At 42.7% G+C, this 21711-nt stretch overlaps 1 protein-coding gene across 1 annotated transcript; it reads right to left on the reverse strand.

Moving 5' to 3' along the window:
- Positions 1 to 3988: 3988 nt before the first annotated feature.
- On the reverse strand, positions 3989 to 7897 carry LOC115542905 (putative nuclease HARBI1). Its single transcript, XM_030355397.1, has 4 exons — positions 7740 to 7897; positions 7078 to 7495; positions 4664 to 5056; positions 3989 to 4412 (listed from the first exon to the last, which is right to left on the reverse strand). The coding sequence occupies exons 2-4, from the start codon at positions 7462 to 7464 to the stop codon at positions 4185 to 4187; spliced, it is 1008 nt and encodes a 335-aa protein (XP_030211257.1). The 5' UTR covers positions 7465 to 7495; positions 7740 to 7897; the 3' UTR covers positions 3989 to 4184.
- Between the last annotated feature and the right edge of the window lie 13814 nt (positions 7898 to 21711).

The following is a 21711-nucleotide window of genomic DNA, read 5'->3' on the forward strand; positions in this document are numbered from 1 at the left end:
TAGGTATTTCATTTTCATTTGCTTGTTTAGCTATGTATGACAGGGTTATGGTTAGCTATGTATGACAGTTGACAATGTTGGTGTATTACAATTCATTATTTGGGTAGGCTACTCCAACTTCGTTGCTGGTAGATATGTAAACATTTACTTTTATATAAATTATTGATTGCATTTTTCGTAAATAGTTAGTTGGAAGGAATCTGTTTCTTAAGCACGTTTACTATGTTACTATGGTATTATATGGAGCAATCTTACATATTTATGAAGTTTCCAGATCAATAAAGTTCTATCTCTTTTTATTTGAACTGCCTGTATGTCCTCTTGATTATAATATTACAGTGTGTACCTTGGTTATCAGCTATCATAGAATGGTGTCCAAATGGCTGCATGTGTAAGAAATAGGATTTGAAGTGTTACAATAAAAAAAGCTAGATATAGAGTGGGTGACTTTATCAGTATACTCAATCGAGATGGCCACAATAATAACCGCTCTTAGATGGGTTGTAGATACTAAGTTTTATAACAGATAATTCAATACGTGAAGATTTGGTGATAGAGGTAAAGCATCTTCTTTTAAATATTATAAGCCTTGGTTTAGTTATTCAGTTCTGTTGGATTCCAGCCCACCATGGAATATATGGCAATGAAATTGCTGATAAATTAGCTAAAAGATACTAACCTAATTAGAAGAATTTAACCTTAAGTATATATATTTTTTATTTTATATTTTTATTTATTCATTTCTTTTGTTAGTTTGTTTTATTTTGTTTATTTTGTTTCGTTAGTTTGGTTTTTTCTTTTAATTTATTTTTATGATTTAAAGTATCATTTGCCAACGTCCTTGTCACAAACTCCTGTGTAGTAGTCCAGTAGGTGGCGGTATATGGGGAAAAACTATGATCCTCCACTAAACTAGAAGAAGAAGAAGATCTTGTTATGTGATAAAACCGGCTTTGTGGAATACCCCTCTGCCCTATGAAGTGACATCACGCCCATACAATCATGAAAACATTTTTGAGATCTGTTTTAAAACAGTTTGTCTTTTTGACACATAAAAACTAACGTTTTTTATAAAATGTCATCAACTTATTCATCAACAAGTCATTGGATAGATTAATACCAGAAAATAATGAAGTACAAATTATATATATAGACTGGGAATCGAACCCCAGTCCCAACGGCGGCGGTGTGCATATCCTCTCCACACGGCGGCGGCGTAGCTTCTCCACACGTTCATTTCACACGTTGTTATCCTTCTCCAGGGTATCCTGGCACTATCCACTCGCCATATGGCTGTGGCCGTTTCTGAAATGGCATACTACATACTGCTCGTATACTGATCGTGACGTAAAAGTAGTAAGTAGTATGCAGTACGCGAAAAATGTTTTTTTGCAGTATGTGACAGTTACCCGGATGATGTACTAATCGGGCAAAAATTCCTAGTATACATCCAGAGCTCACTACGTCGGATACTGTATCCCATAATGCAACGCGGCACCGTTGGAAAAAAAACGTTGAACATTTCGAATAATGGCGGCGGAAAATGCGAGCGATGAATATAAATGTAAGTATTAGTTGTTTATTTTGATGTGATAAGCTTTCGTATGCATTTGTAATCGTGTGTTTTTCATTGTTAACTGAACAAATGGCTCAACCGACAGCGAATGCGGCAAATGGCAAATATATACGATACATCAGCTTTAATGAATGAAGCAGGGATGGAAATTAACACCCGCCACCCGCCATTTGCGGGTGGATTTGTATGTTGGCGGGTGAATTGTGTCACTTCACCACTGTGGCGGGTAATACTTTCCAGTCAGGTCCGATCAAATGTGCATATCTAATACATTCGTTATACGGCACTGCACAGTTCCACAACCATTACTGTCAACATCCGGGCCCCTTCTTCCTCTACGCCTCTTTTGCTGAACTGCGACTGTCAATATCCGGGATAATATCGGTAACAGGGCTCTCAAGTCTCACGCGTTCGGCGTGAGACACACGCAATTCAACCAATGCACACGCTCACACGCCACACGTAGGGTAACCAGACGTCCTCTTTTGCCCGGACATGCCCTCTTTTTGACACACTTTTAAAAAATGTGTGTCGGAATTTCAAAATCGTCCGGGATTTTATTAAAGCCTCATATATGTTCACATTGAATTTGAGTTGCGTTTCTCTGGGTCGTTCACAAACTAGTTAGGCTACGCCCTTCCCTACTCAGTTCTGTTCGCTTCGCATTGGTGGAAGTGAGTAGGGGGAGTGGTTAAGTAGAGCCTTCAGATTGGACGGTTTGACCTACTCAGTTACTGTCGTGTTTTGTATTTATTATTTTACCATTATTGTTTTATAGGGACAAACATTAACAAATTTCTCCTACAGGGGATTGATAAAGTTCTATCTATTGAACAGAAAGAAACACTTGGTCATACTTTACACACTTTACCACAGCATTGGCCTACTGAATGCCACAGATATATTTTCAGCATTGGACTGAATTCCACACATATTTTCTTCTGAATATTAGTGTTAAGGGCATATAATGCTTACTATCATACGTTAGTTACCATGTCTGTGTGGACACATTTGTATGCAGTCACATGTAAATACAAAAAATCAAATGTTCCTATTGACTTATGATGGTGTAGCCATGCATGTTGTTTTATTATTAATATGTCAATTCGTTTTTTAATGAAAATACTTTGTATAGATGAATTATCCCCAAACTTGTCATCGTAACACCAACTGATGTGTATGAAAAACACTTTTCTTATCTATTGTTACTATTATATTGTTTAAAATGTACGCATATATTAAAAAATATATAGCATATAAAAAGTGGCTGGTAAAAAAGATGAGTGGCTGGTAGATTTTTAAATCTACCTGCCACAGTGGCTGGTGGGCAAAAAAGTTAATTTCCATCTCTGGAATGAAGCTGTCACAGCTAACAGCAGCCGGGTTTTGTCAGATATCGCTATCGATTTAACTTCTGTTGCGGCAATACCAATAGCACGGAGACTAAAAGAGTAGTGTGTCTTGTTGTAGGGACTGATGTAGACACTGCAGCTCTCATCAGTTGGAGATCTACGAATGAGGGCATGTTCACGGGCAGGAGGAATGCGGCGCAGAAGGGGTTCGAGTAAGTTGGTTTAGTTAGACATTACATCTTTTGCATGTAGTCAAAGAACTGTTTAGTTTTCATCCCTTTTCTTGTAGAGAATTTATTAAGGTCCAGGGGCTAGAGGGGAAGATGGAGGCCACCAAAATTAAAAGGAAATGGGAGAACCTCAAACAAAAATATAAGGTAAGGATGTCATGGAAATGTCTGTTACTTTTTCCACAGAACTACATAGTTATGATTATTGTCATTAGTCTGCTTGCTTGCTTCTGTTGTTTTGTAGGAGTTGAAAGCACCCAGGACAGGGGTGAGCACTGAGGGAGGAGAGACCACTGCTGCATCCTGGAAGTGGTATGGGCCAATGGATGAGGCACTAGGCGGGAGGCCATCAATAAGTCCTCCCGTACTAGTGGACTCATCCGCCCAGGATGTGGCAGTGGTCTCTCCTCCCTCAGTGCACCCGAGTACCCCAAATCTGGGCAAAAGGAAGAGGGAGTCTGAATGGCAGGAAATATTAAAGGAAATCCAGGAGAAGGAGGAAGAAAGAGAGCTAATTCAGATAGAAAGAGAAGAAAGGCGAGAGAGAGAGGCGATGGAAAGAGAGGATCGGAAGGAGAGAGAGCGGCTGCAGCGTGAGGAGAGGAAAGAGAAGGAAATGCTGGAAAGAGAAGAAAGAAGAGAGAAGGAGAACCAAGAGAGGGAGGACAGGCGGTATCGGGAGATGAAAGAGGCAGAAGAAAGACGAGAGAGGGAGAGCAAGGCTAGGGAGGACAAGCTGCTCGATGTCCTAAAAGTATTCTTACAAAAGAAATAAAGGAACATTTAAATAAGCATTTCATGTCTGCTCTTTCATATAATTTAGAAAATAATTTAGTTATAACAAATCATTTTTATTGAACAAGTTGTGAATATAATTGTTAGTAAGACAGGACAAGGTTAATAAAACACAAAAGACGGAACATGGGGCATACACAGACAAAAGACAACACTAGGAAAAAGCAAAGAACTATATACAGGTATACTATTTAACTATTTACAAATGAGTCTCCAGGGTGCAGACCATGTTCAGTACACATGATCTCTCAGTGCATCTATGCAGGCATTTGGTGCAGAGACAGCAGCAGCCAGTCTGCGCCTGATGTTGTCCCCTGGTTCCACAGCATGCTGCATTTCATTGTTGTCGGGGAGATCCTGTGGAAAGTCTCCTGGCTCCACAAAGTCTCCATTTGATAGGCACAAGTTGTGGAGGAAGACACAGCAGGACACCACCACTGGGGCAAAGGTTGACTTTACCTATGTGCAGAGATGGGCAGTATTTTAAATTAGATGTATTTAAAATATGCATTTAATTACTTTTGAGTATCTTATTCAACATAAGACAAAATAGAAACTAATCTGTAACAGACAGATATTGCATGCCAAGGAAAGCTACTGAATAACAGTGAAATACAAGCATTTTCTCATATTGTCATTTTATGCTCATTTAAATTTCATAAGCATTTGCACATTGACACACACACTTGTATGTATTATGTTTTCTTTACCTCAAGGGCCTTCAGAAAGATGGATCTCCACCTGGTCTTCATCATCCTGAAGGCCCTCTCCACAACACACCTTGCCTTTGACAGGTGCTTGTTGTACCTGGCCTGTACGGGGCCCTGTACTGGCTCCCGGAACGGGGTCATCAGGCAGATGGGGGTAGCAAGGCAAGGATAGCCTCCATCGCCTATGATGCACCACCCAGGTGGTGGGTACAGCTGCTGCACATACACAGAGCTCCACCTGAGCACCCAGGCATCATGGACCGAGCCAGGAAGGCCAACAAAAGCATTGAGGAAGCGCCCTTTATGGTCACAAATGGCCTGCAGCTGAATTGAATGGAACAACTTTCTATTATGATAATCCTCCTTGTATTCCCCAGGAGGCTTTATTCTAATGTGCAAAGCTGCAAACTTGTCGCTTTTCGGCGACAATCGCCGTTTTCTTGCTCAATTTGGTCATTCACGTGAATCGTGTAGAACCGGAGAGTTTTGTTTTGGGGAGGGGGGGGGGGGGTCCAGAATTGCGAAAAATTATCGGATCATTCTTATAATTGACATTTATCTGGGCCAATCGGAATCTCAGCACTTGCTTCAGAATCTTTCTTATAGTTGTCATTTCTCTGGGCCATTCGGAATCTTGAAGCACACAGCGCCAACTGAGCTCGCCATTGGATGAGACGGTCGCCTTGCTACCACGCATCCGCATCCACACATGCGCATGCTGCATGCAGCTAAACAACGCAAGAGAGCTTGCGAAACACTCGTCCAGAGGGGTGTTCCACGAACGGAGGTTTAACAAACACTGAGTTAACGCTGAACTCTAGGTTGATTTACCCTGTGCCGACTAACCCAGAGTTTTCGGTTCCACAGCAGCGGTTATGCACTAGTTCAATCAACTCGGGGTTGATTAACACAGGGTTGTGCGCGTCCACGCCAAACCTAAAAAGACGTGATGTATGGATCATGGAAACCCTGATCGAAATGGCGAAACGGGCAGCTTATTTCAATGAAATGGAACTTCAGGTTCCCCTGGAGAGCTATGACGAGGAGAAGGACAATATCACAAGAAAAGGGAACGCTAAAGCCTCTGCAACCCGGAGAACGAAAGCCTGGCAGCGGATCGCAGGCCGCGTAAATGCGTTAGTTATGGCGCGTTTCCACTGCAGGGTGCGGAACGGATCGGATCGCAAAGGTGCGGGTCGGTTCGCGACCCGCACGATTTTTTTAATTTTTTTAAGCCAATCGTGAAAAGGCCGACAGTCGGCAGACTGGATCTTGCCCTCAAATTGTCTTGACCCCGGTGGAGGAGCTGTTAATAATAAACATAAATTCAGGGCGCCCTGGCATGGAGGGGGTACCTGGAGGTATACCTCCTCAGAGAGTCAGGGGCCATACCACACTGGTTGAATGTAGGTTTTTGTGTTTTCTTGTATTTATATATTTTTTGCCTTCGAAGTAACACATGCAAACCATGTGCTTGCCACAGTGCATACTATTCCAAATGTTTATTTTTTGGTAACTGGGTAGAAAACCTAAAAGTGACAATTCATCAACTTCACAGATCAAGATGGATTAGTGCGTGTAACGATCAAACATTCTCCAGTGGATGCAAGTCCACTAGAGACTATAGTATAAAAGAGAGACTATAGTATAAAATAGTCCTCCACTGAGGACTATTTCATACTTTGTGTTGTAAGTGCCTCTCGGCATAGTACTCAGACAATATTGCTCTTTGTATGATAGGAGGCCGATACAAATCTTGGATGGGTCATCTGAAAGGACTGAGATGTGCTCAGCTTCTCCAACATTATAGCCTAGATAAACTACCTTTTCAAAAAACGGAGGGCTACGCAAATAGTCTGGAGTGAACTGAGGCCAGGTCCTCGATTGGTAGTGTTGGCTATGTAAGGCTATTTAAATATATTAAAGATTTGCGCGAGAATCTATAGGCCTATCTCTCCACTCCAGCAAAAAGTCATTTGATATGCCAAGATGTCGAGCCGTGGTCTTATCAATCGCTCCCGGTGGATTGCACGTATAATTTGTGCGCCGATATCAGCAGTTCTCTCATCAAAAGGGCATGCCATTGTGAACACATGAAATCTACAGTGAACGCCGGTTTAAATACCCAAAACCGGGTTATGTTTCAAACTTAACCTGCGCAAAACCTGCTCCGACCAGGTTTGATTCAGAGCATATGTTTCTATAGCAACTAACATACCGTGATCCTTTTGGAACGGAAAACCTAGGGTTACAGCAAACCCGTTAACTTACCCAGTTATGTGATAAAACCGGCTTTGTGGAACACCCCAAATTGTGACAGTTGTAAATAAAATATTTTTTATAAGCCTCAAGGATGTTTAGACATTGATTTTTGATAAAGTATGCTGAGTTTTGCAGAGTTTGCAGGTCTGAATGTGGCTGCAGTCAATGCTCCCAGCCACACGGTTCAAGGCAGGTGAACCAGCCAGCTGGGCGAACCCCGCTCCGATGACCTCCAGCTCAGCCTCAGACGGGAAACATACAGCCTTTGTGTAGATCTGCAGTATTCCCTTTGCAACCCGATGGACAATCATGTGGACGGTGGAAAGAGGCACATCAAAGGCCTCAGAGACCACTCTGTAGGAGGTGGCACTGGCCAGCCAGTATAGAAAAACTGCCACCTCCAGTTCTCTCCCCCAGCCATGGATGTGCTCATCCACCAGGGCCTCCACAAGGGCATTCACGGACTCCCTAGAAAGACGGAAGTCTTTCTTTAGGTCGCCGTCACCAAAAAAAAAGGGAAACAGCTTGGGTTTTGTCATTCAGCTGACAATACTGACCCCTAAGGTCAACCTGAATGAAGGGAAAACTCTGTTATTTAAATCCATTTTCATTTATATGCATGTACAAATAGTTTTACTATATTTGATTAAAATGTTGTTATTTGTGTTGTCTCACTGAGGTTTTATTAACTCCTGTCTTACTGCTTTAAGGCAGAATAATATCAAACTGTTCTTCTGTCCATAAATTCCTAGCTAACAGGTTAAAGCCAATAAAGCCACTGCTAACTTATCTCTAATTTATGTATTATACTTACATAGCGCGCCTCCTGCTGCTGTAATATTACCGCAACTGCCGTTTTATTCAGCAGTGCCCTTCTCCTGCGCCTCCTTGCCTCATTGTTAGACTTAACAATGGAAAAGTGCGACATGTTAAATGGTAAAAAATGAAAATGTTCAAAATGGTAAAAAAATATATCGGCCTATGAAAAAATATATATATATGCGTAAATTTAGGGGAGAGCCGGCTCGAAAACCACGCCAGTCTGACACGTCAAATTCGTCACAATTGTTTGGTCATGTGACTGTGTAGTGCACTGCATGATACTTGTCATACTTGCATACTATACTGCATACTATGGCGGGGAGTAGTATGTAGTGCACACAGTATATACTGTGTCAGTATGCAGTATGTAGTATGTAGTATAACATTTCAGAAACAGCCTGTGTCCCAATTCCTAGGACGCATCCTTCGAAGGCTGCATTCGAAGGATGCGTCGACGCAGATTGCGTCACAGCGACGCGCCAAGTGCTGTCCCAATTCCAAGGGTCCTTCAAATGCGGCCTACGAATGCAGCCTTCTTTTCCCGGATTTGAAGGATGCATCGGCTGTATCCTTCACGGCCCAACGTATCCCAAGATCCTTCACGGCCCAACGTATCCCTCCCAAGATTCATTGCGTACTCAATCATTGGAGATGGCGGAGAATGGCGATTTAAGTTCTGCATTTAAATGTAAGTATTTGGTTTCTAGTAACTCGAGTATTTAACGATACAAATGTTAGTAAAAACAAGGGCCCTTAAAACGTTTTTCATTAAAGTAATAGGCAATATAAGTAAGGTAACGTTACAGTTAGTGACGCTGTAACGTTAACTAAGAACACCCGTTAAGCCCTATAGTTTCAAATTTAAGAGGTTCAAATGGTTATATTTACCGAAATTTTGGCGATTATATAGATAATTTGCTATTCTGTAACGTTAGATAAATGGACCAACGTGAACACAGGTTGTGGACCCTGGTTTTCAGACCGTAACGTTACAGACGTTGGGATTGATTACACAGAGTTAACTTGGTTATTTTGCTATTTAAGCTGCTTTTGTTTGGTAGTGTAAAGCAAAACTAATTCTACCATTTGGTTTTGGTTTAGGGAGCCAGCAGCATACTGCTCGATTTATTCTATTGAGGGGGGAGAACGATGAGCTGTTCACCGGGGTGAAATACTCAGCAAGTGTGGCTTGGGGGTAAAGAAACAATCGTTTATTTATATCGTAAGTTAGTTTATAAAAATTATTATAGGCCATTTATATATCTTCATTTGACCATCTTTTAAAGGTTAGTTCAATTAGCCCTCATTAAACAGCAGGACGGATACAACATCCCCAGAAATCGTTTACTACGATGTCCTATTTTGGGTTATTAAAGAAAGAAAGACAAAAAAAGTCACAGCTCGCATCAGTACTAGACAGCACTAGAAAAACACACAAAGAAAAAGGGTGTTTTGACTTCTACTGGTTGTCTTATTATTATGGGCTTCATATAGGATGAGGGCTAATTTAAATGTAACCTTTACAAGATGGTCAAATATATATATTATAAATGGCCTATTGTTAACATGGGCTATTAACATGATTGATAAATGTGTCTCTTGTTTTCTCTGATTAATAATGTCTCGGTGTTTAGGACAATTCTGGAGGAAATAGGCCTGCAGGGGAAGGTGACTCCCCCGCAGGCAAAGACAAACTTTTGCTGAAATTTGTTTTGATACTGCTCTTGTTGTAAACTGCCATGATCAGGAGAGGGGGTAGGTGGGAAACCCACTGCTGCCACTTGGCCCTGGTTTGTCCCCATGGATAAGGTATTGGATTGGGACAGAGGCATTCCACCAACCCCCCTGTCCTAATTGCCTCCATCCCTGAGAACACACCAGGGCCAAGTACAGCAGTGGTGGATCAGGAGGTTGAGGACAAGGATCAGGAGGAGGAAAGACAGCGAGGGCCAAGGTCCAGAAAGAGGGACAGAGAGGAAGACATGTTCCAGAGTCGCTCACTATCTTCCGAAAAGGACTCAAGATTCACCTGTTCAGAGTCCACCTCGACTGCATAGCCACCCTCCCCCTTCTGGCAACCATTGTACACTGTGTTGTATTGTATTATAGTACTTAACTGTGTAGCAACTGCAGTAGCTGCTATCATGGCTGTAACACGGGGAACTGTGTTGTGGTACTTGCACTTGGTTCTATGAACATCCTTTCTGTACCGACAGCGATATATTGATGCACTTCTTATGGCAAATGTACTTATTGTAGGTCGCTTTGGATAAAAGCGTCTGCTAAATGCCCTAAATGTAAATGTAAAATGTAAATGTTCCAGTTAATAAAAGAGGACATGAGGCTACAAAGGGAGGCAGAGGAGAGAAGAGCCCAGGAAAGCAGGGAAAGAATGGATAGGTTTTTCTCAATTTTGGAGCGTTTGGTGGACAAATAACTTATGTTCTGTTATATTTAACACATTGTTTATTATTATTTACATATTTATTGAAACTAACTATTTAACTAACTTTTTTGATTAACTATTTATTAAAACCCTTACTAACTTTTCTGTATTGACTAATGTATTCAAATATAACTTATAAAACATATATACAACAATAAAACTATTTACAACAAACATTCATGTGACTATTTACAACAATTATTATAATACTACTATATACAAAAACATAATGATCAATAATCATTTTTGTTGGTTTCTTTTTTTTTCGCGCTGTCCGGTTTAACTAACAGGTCAGTTCAGCTGTCAGGGTTGCTAGGTGACAGGAGCAGCGCGTGGTCACGCAAGTGAAAGGGCGGTAACGGTTTGTTACGTAAACCAGAAATGCTCCGTAGGCTAGACCGTCCCATTTCTTCGGCCTTCGGAGTGTCCTTCGCGGTCTACGAAGGCCGCATCCTTCGAAGGACGCGGTCTACGAAGGATGCGTCCTATGAATTGGGACACAGCCTATGTTACCCTGCGCCACTGAGCAGTTTGCATAGGAATGAATGGGCGGCCATTTTCCAGTCTGTGGTCCATCCTTTAATATGTCCATGGGTGAAACGGCGAGATCGAGCACGCATCAAGAACACTTCCGGGTTTTACGACAGTACTCGCTTGATGCGTGCTTCGAATTGGAACAGTGCTCGGGCAACGACTGATGACGTTTCACGAGTCTGCGAGCACACGAGCACGCACAAGTACGCGAATTGAGAAACGGCCATTGTCCCCTGACCGGCTTCCTCATAACGTATGTTTTTTGTGTGTTGCAGGTGGCGTCATGAATGTGTTTGAATGTTCTGTGTGTGTTAAATAAAAGGGTACTTGTAAATCCCGGTGTCAGTCCTGTTTGTGTCCATTGCCTGTGGTAACGGGCAGCCGCACCAATACAGAGAGGCTTCAGAAAGGGTGTGCGCAGATAGTACAGTGCACCCTAGTTATGTTTATGCCAAAACCACAAATGCTATATGTATATATATATATATATTGCCTGATTATATATATTGCCTATATATATATGTATAGGATATATATATAATTAGGCTATAATTATATTATTTAGAGTGTAATGAGACAATCTATAGCCAAATTGTCGAAGATGCCCGAGAATCTCCGGGGGTATCAGCATGGGAAATCGGCGAATCAGACCCATGAACCTATAAAGAAAGACGTCATCTCAAGAGGGAGAGAACGTTTGCGGTGCTGGTTTGTGTCACGTAATTACAGGGCTCTCATGCATTCGGCGTGAGGCACACGCAATTCAACCCATGCACAAGCTCGAACCTGGTCTCACGAAAATACGTGACACTGTCACGTTATTTAATCATTCGAAACGTGATCAGGGACACGTAGGCCTATTTTCTAAATGTTGTATTTCAATTGGAAGTAGGCTATTTGTCGTGTCACTAAGCATGACTTCCAAACTAAGGTTCTGTCCGGGAGCGTTCTCCCTAATGTCCCTTATGGAGCTCCGTACAGATCATTCATTGTTGAAAATTGTCTGTGATGACTAACAAATGACAGCTTTTGGCCACCCGTTTCTATTTAAAACTGTCTATGATAACTAACAATATGACAGCTTTTGGCCACCCGTTTCTACTTTCACCTATGATACTGAGAAATTGTGACAATACACGGATATATTAAATGCAGGTACGCTGCTCTGTAGGCAAACCGCGAAGGAAAAAAGAGTAGCTGCTTCATCTGTTCTTTTTAGAATTGTATGTCTTGATGTTTATTTTATCTAGCCATCTATTCTCTTGTTTTTGGCTATGTGAATGAACGTCCACGTTGCCATGACATCTAGAAATCATACCGTATTTAATGAGTTGCAGTGAGTGTAACATAATTCACCTACAATATTTTGTTATGTGTTGTTCTTTCAATTGTGTTAGGCATGTCGTTTACTGTCTTGGTGGTTCAGGGATCGCTGTCCCTTTAAGGATTACGTGCGTCTCATGACGTCGGAGCCCATGCGGGATTTGTTTACTTTCAGCACGTTTTGATTTCCTGTTTCTCTCTTACTAAATAAACGAGTCACACAACTGTGTGCTCAACATGCGAAATGTATCTCTCACTTATTGCAATTTCCACAGGGTTATCATTAATATTGATGTGTAGGGGTTGATTATAACTCGTGAATAATATTGTTTAGACCACGGTCTGGGGGAATACTCGTATTCTGATTGGCTGCAGTGCGTGCATTAACTCCTGATATAGCCCTACAGACACCTTGGGCCTCATGTACTAAGACTTGCGTGGATTTCATACTGAAACTTGGCGTACGCCAAAACCCAGAAACTGTCTTACGCACAAATAAATTCAGATGTATCAAAGTGTGCGAACGCATGGATCCAAGCACGTTTCTTTTGTACATCTCAATCAACTTGGAATTGAGCGCATATGCCGAGGTGCCAAACTCCTCCCTGTCCACGCCCTCATTTAAATATGCAATTTCATTTAAATAGGCCTCTGGACCTGAGATTCACCTCTTAATCCGATCACCTGGCACCATGAACAGAGGCAAAAAACGAAACTTCACGGAGTCCGAGCTCGAGATTTTGCTCCACGATGTAGAAATGCGCAAGCATATGCTATTTGGAACCCTGTCAACAGGGATAAATGCAAAACAAAAGAGAAGTGAGTGGGAGCGTGTTTGCGAGGCCGTCAATGCAGTGGGGTCTCAGCAGCGCACACACTCTGAAATTAAAAAAAAGTGGTCAGACCTCAAGGTGGAGGTGAAGCGGAGGGTTTCTGCCCACCGCCGAAGCGTGACCGCAACAGGAGGGGGGACGGGAGTGGGGGAACTCTCCCCCTTCGATTTGAGAGTGGCCGCTTTGATCGGTGACACCAGTGGCGTAGCCAGAAACTAGTGGTGTTCCTGGTTTTTTTTTCAAATTTATTAACTCCAAAATAATACATTAACCATGTATTTTAACAGAGAACAAATGCAACCGCTGCAAAACATAAAGGGACGCAGTGCCCAGAGATGAAGAACACATAGAACGCGTGCGCATACTCATGGAGCCATACTATTACGCATGGTTAACAAACCCATTTAATCAGTATCTGAACAACACCGCTGCTGGGTTAAGAATGTAACGTATTTGCTGTTATATTTGCGCTGCAACTGAATTCACAGGGCAAGGCGGCGTGGCTCGGCTTTGAATGCATTAATTATCTCATATTAATGCATTAATGCATATGAGGCCGGTCTGGACTCATATTAATCTCATATGATGATTCCGTCCCACACAGCTGGCATGGCTCGGCTCAGGGTGGACTGGCACACTCCTGACCGATCGGCCAGCTCCCGCTGGAAGGCCCCTGTTGCCAGGAACCCCAGCGTGGTCAGCACCTGTGTGGGCACGGACAACCCCTGGCTTCTGGCTTTGTGGCGCTCTAGGGCCGGCCGCAGCTCTGCGCACAGCTCCAGTAATACTGGCCTGGGGAAACGAAATCGGCTCATGAGCCAATCATCATCATTTGCGAGTAAGTCCTTGCGTTCCCTAAATATACGTTCCCTTCGGATTTGACCATTTGCGATGTCCTCTAACAACGCTAACGCAGCCATTTTTAAAACAATTTTCTTCATCCATTGCGCATGCTTTTATAGCCACCCATATAATTGCAAGGTGTGTTAATCGTTCATTAGTGTGTCTCTGATGTGCAAATCACTCTGATGAGTCATGGTTTTCACCTTTTTTCCCAGTTTCCCAGCGTCACCTCTAAGTGTCGCCAAAGGAACAATAGCTGTAGAAACGTGCGTACGACAGCTCTGGAGCTGGCGTGGGGACCGCACATTTTTACGGTCATTTCACGTTTTGTACATCTGAACGTGAGCTTGGAAAAGGACGTACGCCACGTTTTTGTGCGTACGCAACCTTAGTACATGAGGCCCCTGGGCCCTGTACCACGAAGCTCGCTTAGAGGGTTAGCGAGGTATGTTGAGCTCCAAGCCTGGGTTAGTTGTACCACGAAAGTCGATCTCTTTTAGCGTCGCTGTATCACCATGGTGACTTATGCTCGCAACCAAACCTGGGGTCTCATTTATAAAACTGTGCGTGGGATCGTTACTAAAAATGTGCGTACGCCCAGAAGCCAAGTTTTGCGTGCGCCAAAAAATATTCGGATTTATAAAACTCTGCGTACGCACACCTGTACGCAATCTTTGCTTTATAAATCACATACTGACTATAATTGTGCGCAGCTGAATCAGCTCCACGTTCCGCCCTCTACACGCTCCTTTTTAACCATAAATGGTCAATGCAAATGACCTCATGAATGCGATCTGCATATAAAACAGACTCAGATGCCGGTATTATGTCTTGTTGGAAACAATGGCAGAAGTACTGAGAAAATCAAAAAAGCGAAATTTCACGGAGGTTGAAGTGGAGACACTTGTGGGTGAGATGGAGGCCCAAAAGGTAGTTTTGTTCGGCGGTCACGGGATTGGAATCGCCAACAACAAAAAGCAGAGTGAGTGGCAACATGTTGCTGCAGCAGTGAACTCTGTCAGTAGCACGGAGCGCACAGTCCCAGAATTAAAAAAGAAGTGGTCTGACATAGAGTTACATATTTTTATGTAGCCTACCAATAAATCGTTATGGTCCCTAAATACCCTCTCCCTCCGAATCCTGCATGGTCCGCCAGAAGTGCCATATGGTGCAGCATTACCACGGCGCTCACCTCTGTATTTATAGGGTTACGGTAATAAGACTGACGAGAACGCCTTAATCAGTTTGTAATTACCCACGTAAAATGTTCTTGAACATAACCCCTTTTTAATGCCTGATTTGTCATGAAAAGCATCAAGAGTAACGGACAACGATTGTGATGAGTGTGGCATGGTTTTTCACACTTGGGATTTAATTGACATTTGATCATGTGTTTACAGTGTCACATAAAAATATTATGTTATTGACACATGTTGGACAGATGCTTTATTCCATGCAGTCGCGCCGTCAGTGGACAGTATGGAGTGACGGGATTAAATATAGAGAATTTATTTTTATTTCTATTCTAAGGAGATATTTCTGGAGTTATAACTGAGAAATAACGCAGTGGACTTAAATTATTCTGATTAGGATTTAACGCATGATACGGGTTGAAATTAAATTGATGAAGGGCGATGATAAAACATAATCGTTCTTCTCACTCTGCAATTCTTCGGTCTGACTTCAGTTCACCACCACACCGTCTGTGTCGCCAATTCTCCTTTTCCTCCAAACCATGCGTACGCATGGGTCAGAGTTTGCTTAGGGCTGCGCACATTTTCCCGTCAAGTTGGTTTTTTATAGATCACAACCTTGAAAACTGGTTGATCACAACCAGTTTTTCGGCTTAGTCTAGCCGGAGATCGGCTACTTAAATCGGCGTGCGCAGCTTCCTAGCCCCTCCTCTGACAATGGCGTCACCATTTGTGGGTGTTCCCGTGGACCCGGCGCACTTCTCGTACAGGCGTCTCTCCGGAGACAGAGGGTTTTACGGGACAGAACCGATCCCTTGGCATTGTCTGACGATATTCAGATTTCAGACTTTATTGTCATTGTGCAAACAACGAAATTGGGGTTCTTCATGAGAGATACAGATTCTCATCAGAGGGTGTTCGTTATTTGATCGTCCTTTTGGACCTTATGTAGACAATGATTACTGTTGCGCATTGTGTCTCAGTGACAGAGTGCTAGAGTGGAGGTAGCGCGTCAGTCTTGAATTTCTGCGCGGGGGGTTCGACTCCCAAGTGACGGGAATTTATGTGAAGCTTAAAAAGTCCTAATTCTCATGCATATGGAATACTTATTCACTAAAGCTTATGGAATTATATTTTTGTGATTATTTCGAACTTGAACCCATATTTTCAAGGCCGTGCTGGCACCACATCTATGGGGGTAAAATGCATGATGATAGACCGGCGAATTTGAACCCCGGTCGCTGGCGTTCGGGTCTTATACTAATCCACTACGCTACAGCCACTCAGCGGTCGAAAACATGCGATACATTTCTTAAATAGGGTGTCTTTAAAGTGAATTCCCTAAATGATAGAATAAGGCAGGATGGACGTTGCTTATGCATTTTTAAATCATCATCATTCTATTTGGATTAATGGCGAACAATTCTGCATTTGGCATAGTTATTTTACAGACAATATGCAGAATCTTTTCACTTATACTCATATAGACAGCTTGATGTATTGTAAAGGTGAGAAAAATGTCGCAAAAAACGCCCCTTTCACGTGAACGCGCACTGAACCTAAAGCGGAAAACCTGGTTCAACTAATTGAATCTAAAGTGAGCTTCGTGGTACAATTTAACTCTGATTGCGAGTTGCGGCTCTGTCGAGCCAGGTTTTCCCAAGAAAGCCTGGGTATGTTCAGCGAGCTTCGTGGTATAGGGCACTGCTAAGTAGTTCCAGTCAGTGTTTAGATTCTCTCCCCGAGCCCGAGCCCGACGTGGGCCGGGTCGGGCCGATATTTCCCACCACTATACTCGGGCCGGGCCTTTGATCGAGCGTTTTTATTTTTATTTTACCATTGGTTTATTGGCCTAATCTGAGGAGAAATCTATGCCGTAAACAGAAATATTATAGGCCTTTATTACACGGGTCTTCTCAATGCCGTGGAACGCTCCGTTCCCTTGCATGGGTAGTAGTCCGGTGACTTGTCTACCCCAGCGTCTTCCGTTGCTAAGCGACGTCACCGTCTTTGCGGACAAATTATTTCTCTGCTGATCAACACTACGAATGACCAAAAGACTTGTATCCCCCCCCCTTAAATAAATACTATGGCAGAATTATTATTATTATTATTCTCATTCAACTTGAACATGTGTTTTTACAGTAGAGTGGTGGAGGGATGACGTATGTTGGCCAACCCGGAAGTGAGTGTCGCCCTGGATTCCCTCGACAAAAAGCCAACGGGTTTTGCCATTGGATTTTGGATTATTGCAGAAACATTTGCATCTTTGAAGCACCTCCTCAAAAACTGAAAATAAATAAATACATAAAAATAACCGTGCTCCAAAGAACGAAATGTAAACCAATGCATTCTGAATGGGAGTGTTTCTCAGATTTTTCCATGCTACACAGAACGAAATGTAAACCCATGCAAATAAAGACTTCATGGTCATAATAATTTAAATATCATTAATATCCTGAGTGTGTAGGGTGGTATTCTATTTTTTTCAACGGGGCTGCATCCAGTCACTTGACCGTTATGGTTGCTATGGTGGTTGCTATCGACCGCCCCCTCTAATCCTTACATGGCTCTAAAAACCACGCGGCAAAGGAGCTGCCGTCAATTGTGTTGTTTTTGTCGTAAACTAGGGTCCGATGGTTAAAAAATAGGCAGATATTCCAAGGTATCCTTAAAAGGCAGCTTGGATGTTTTATTTTCTGCAGTTTAGACTTCTACTATAACCTATTTTGGAAAGCAAAACACCAAGCTCATTGATTTAACGAGGCAGGGTCATTTGAAACAATTTATTAAATAAATATTTGTGAGATGTCATTACTTCTCCTGAGTTTGCTTCCTATTGATGTTGAGTATACACCCCTACTGTCCACAAGCATCCCCCCCCCACTCCCCATATGGATTTGGAGAATTGTTGCCACGTCCCAGTGGTGGAGGTATCATATATATGAAAGAGGGCATTCAATTATACTATAATGATCAATTAGGAGGCCGAAGCCCTAAAGGAAGTGATGCAATAGGTGACTGAGGGTCAACATTTGAGACCCCCTTTTATCAAAGGGGGTCTCAAAGGACGCATACAATTCAACCTGCGGCTCCAGCCCTACAGGAAATGACTCAGCAAGTGCTCCATCTCGTTGCACTTGCACCCAGCGGCTCGCTTGCAAGATTTTGGCCTGAAGTTCTTCCCAGACCTACACCCTAGCCATCCAATATGCATATCTGAGAATCAGGCCTCTCTTTAATAATGACCAAAAGTTATGAGAGAAACACACATTAACTTTTGTTATCTCATAAGCGGCGTGGTGCCGGCTCCTTTTGACCTTTTGACCCCAGACTTCTGGGGGAATAGCTGAATCAATTCATTAGTCAATCAGAAGTATGTAAATATCTTCCCGGTGGCGTAAGAGGGCGAAAAAGGTGTCCTTCAACATCTACGCTTCCAGGCGATTGCAACGGTGCCATACATGAGCATATTCGAACATGTTTAATGGTAGTAATTAGCTGTCGAAATTGGAGGCCTTAATCAATAATGAGCAGCTATTGATTTGCTTCCCGATAGAAATTTGTGACAAATGACATGTTATTTAGTATCTACACGTTGAGCTGAGTCCAATGACACCAAGCATGACACTCAGCAAATGGTAACATGTATTTTACATGGTACACCTATGATTTAGGACATGATCTCGGTGTAGCAAGAGGGCAAGCTTGATCTCATTGGACTCAGCTTAACGTGTAGATGCTAAATAACATGTATATTGTCAGAAATCTCCATCGGGAAGCAAATCTATAGCTGGTCATTATTGATAAAGGCCTCCAAAATCGACAGCTAATTACTACCCCGAAACATATTCAAATATGATCATGTGCAATCACTGTTGCAATCGCCTCGAAACGTAGATGTCAAAGCACACCTTGTTTGCCCCGTTACGCCACCGGGAAGATATTTTCATACTTCTAATGGATTTGATTCATATTTTAAGGTTCTCGGAGTGAGACTTTAAGCGGCTGCAGCAGAAGTGTTGAGACGAAAGATGATATCAAGACATTTATAGAATATTCCTATTCACATTATGATTCTTCGTCATAACATCCGACCAAACATCCTTCACATTCACCAAGCGAAGATTATGAAAGTCCAGGCCCCACCTTCCTGCACTCGGGGTCCGACTGGGCCAAGTTTCAGGCAGGAAGGGCCCCCCCTTCCTGCCCTCGGGGTCCGACCGGGCCAAATTTCGGTGCGGGGGTCCCAGTTAGGCCCTAGAATAAGGTATTCAAATTTCAGGGCGGTAGGACCTTCCTATCTCAAAAACTGTTTTTCCACCACACTCTGAACCATCAAGTCTTGCAGGCAACACTTCTGAGGGGCTTTGTCCAAATGACAGTCCATTTGGGCAAACTTTTTTTCTCTAAGGGCTAGAACTCCAAATCTCGGATATGTCGTTCTCGGGGCCCCGGGAAATGTGTGTAAACATTTAAGTATCCCTGGCTATCTCGAAAAGGCCGGAAAAGGGGCGTGACCTCCAACAGTACAGTAAATGTAGATAAGACAGAGGTTAGTTTCCAGTCCCCATTTTTTGTGGGATGGAGGTGTACATTTGTGGCTTAAGGTGTGTAGACACAGCTGGCCTGTGGCCACGTTTTTGAAGTCTGGGGTCAAAAGGTCAAAAGGAGCCGGCAACACGCCGCTTATGAGATAACAAAAAGTTCATGTGTATTTCTCTCATAACTTTTTGTCATTATTAAAGAGAGGCCTGATTCTCAGATATGCATGTTGGATGGCTAGGGTGTAGGTCTGGGAAGAACTTCAGGCCAAAATCTTGCAAGCGAGCCGCTGGGTGCAGGTGCAACGAGATAGAGCACTTGCTGAGTCATTTCCTGTAGGGCTGGAGCCACAGGTTGAAGCGTATGCGTCCTTTGAGACCCCCTTTGATAAAAGGGGGTCTCAAATGTTGACCCTCAGTCACCTATTGCATCACTTCCTTTAGGGCTTCGGCCTCCTAATTGATCATTATAGTATAATTGAATGCCCTCTTTCATATATATGATACCTCCACCACTGGGACGTGGCAACAATTCTCCAAATCCATATGGGGAGGGGGGGGGGGGGATGCTTGCGGACAGTAGGGGTGTATACTCGACATGTAATGAGAAGTAATGACATCTCACAAATATTTATTTAATAAATTGTTTCAAATGACCCTGCCTCGTTAAATCAATGAGCTTGGTGTTTTGCTTTCCAAAATAGGTTATAGTAGAAGTCTAAACTGCAGAAAATAAAAACATCCAAGCTGCCTTTTAAGGATACCTTGGAATATCTGCCTATTTTCTAACCATCGGACCCTAGTTTACGACAAAAACAACACAATTGACGGCAGCTCCTTTGCCGCGTGGTTTTTAGAGCCATGTAAGGATTAGAGGGGGCGGTCGATAGCAACCACCATAGCAATCATAACAGTCAAGTGACTGGATGCAGCCCCGTTGAATAAAATAGAATACCAGCCTACACACTCAGGATATTAATGGTATTTAAATTATTATGACCATGAAGTCTTTATTTGCACGGGTTTACATTTCGTTCTGTATAGCATGGAAAAATCTGAGAAAAACCCGTTGGCTTTTTGTCGAGGGAATCCAGGGCGAGCTCACTTCCGGGTTGGCCAACATACGTCATCCCTCCACCACTCTACTGTAAAAACACATGTTCAAGTTGAATGAGAATAATAATAATAATAATTCTGCCATAGTATTTATTTAAGGGGGGGGGATACAAGTCTTTTGGCCATTCGTAGTGTTGATCAGCAGAGAAATAATTTGTCCGCAAAGACGGTGACGTCGCTTAGCAACGGAAGACGCTGGGGTAGACAAGTCACCGGACTACTACCCATGCAAGTGAACGGAGCGTTCCACGGCATTGAGAAGACCCGTGTAATAAAGGCCTATAATATTTCTGTTTACGGCATAGATTTCTCCTCAGATTAGGCCAATAAACCAATGGTAAAATAAAAATAAAAACGCTCGATCAAAGGCCCGGCCCGAGTATAGTGGTGGGAAATATCGGCAATCAAAACGTGCTGAAAGTAAACAAATCCCGCATGGGCTCTGACGTCATGAGACGCACGTAATGCTTAAAGGGACAGCGATCCCTGAACCACCAAGACAGTAAACGACATGCCTAACACAATTGAAAGAACAACACATAACAAAATACTGTAGGTGAATTATGTTACACTCACTGCAACCCATTAAATACGGTATGATTTCTAGATGTCATGGCAACGTCCGCTCGTGACACTGGACTTGCGATCGAGGCATCGACGCGGACGTTCATTCACATAGCCAAAAACAAGAGAATAGATGGCTAGATAAAATAAACATCAAGACATACAATTCTAAAAAGAACCGATGAAGCAGCTACCCTTTTTTCCTTCGCGGTTTGCCTACAGAGCAGCGCACCTGCATTTAATATATCCGTGTATTGTCACAATTTCTCAGTATCAAAGGTGAAAGTAGAAACGGGTGGCCAAAAGCTTTCCTATTGTTAGTTATCACAGACAGTTTTAAATAGAAACGGGTGGCCAAAAGCTGTCATTTGTTAGTTATCACAGACAATTTTCAACAATGAATGATCTGTACGGAGCTCCATAAGGGACATTAGGGAGAACGCTCCCGGACAGAACCTTAGTTTGGAAGTCATGCTTAGTGACACGACAAATAGCCTACTTCCAATTGAAATACAACATTTAGAAAATAGGCCTACGTGTCCCTGATCACGTTTCAATCACGTTTCAC

This window comes from Gadus morhua, chromosome 4 (assembly GCF_902167405.1).
Source record: "Gadus morhua chromosome 4, gadMor3.0, whole genome shotgun sequence".
NCBI lineage: Eukaryota > Metazoa > Chordata > Actinopteri > Gadiformes > Gadidae > Gadus > Gadus morhua.

Coding starts and splice junctions, on each gene's coding strand:
- LOC115542905 (XM_030355397.1), bottom strand. CDS start 7,464: ATGACAAAACCCAAGCTGTTTCCCTTTTTTTTTGGTGACGGCGACCTA. Junction 5,057..7,077: donor GGAGCATTGACTGCAGCCAC/ATTCAGACCTGC, acceptor GCAGCTTTGCAC/ATTAGAATAAAGCCTCCTGG. Junction 4,413..4,663: donor TCTTTCTGAAGGCCCTTGAG/GTAAAGAAAACA, acceptor CTCTGCACATAG/GTAAAGTCAACCTTTGCCCC.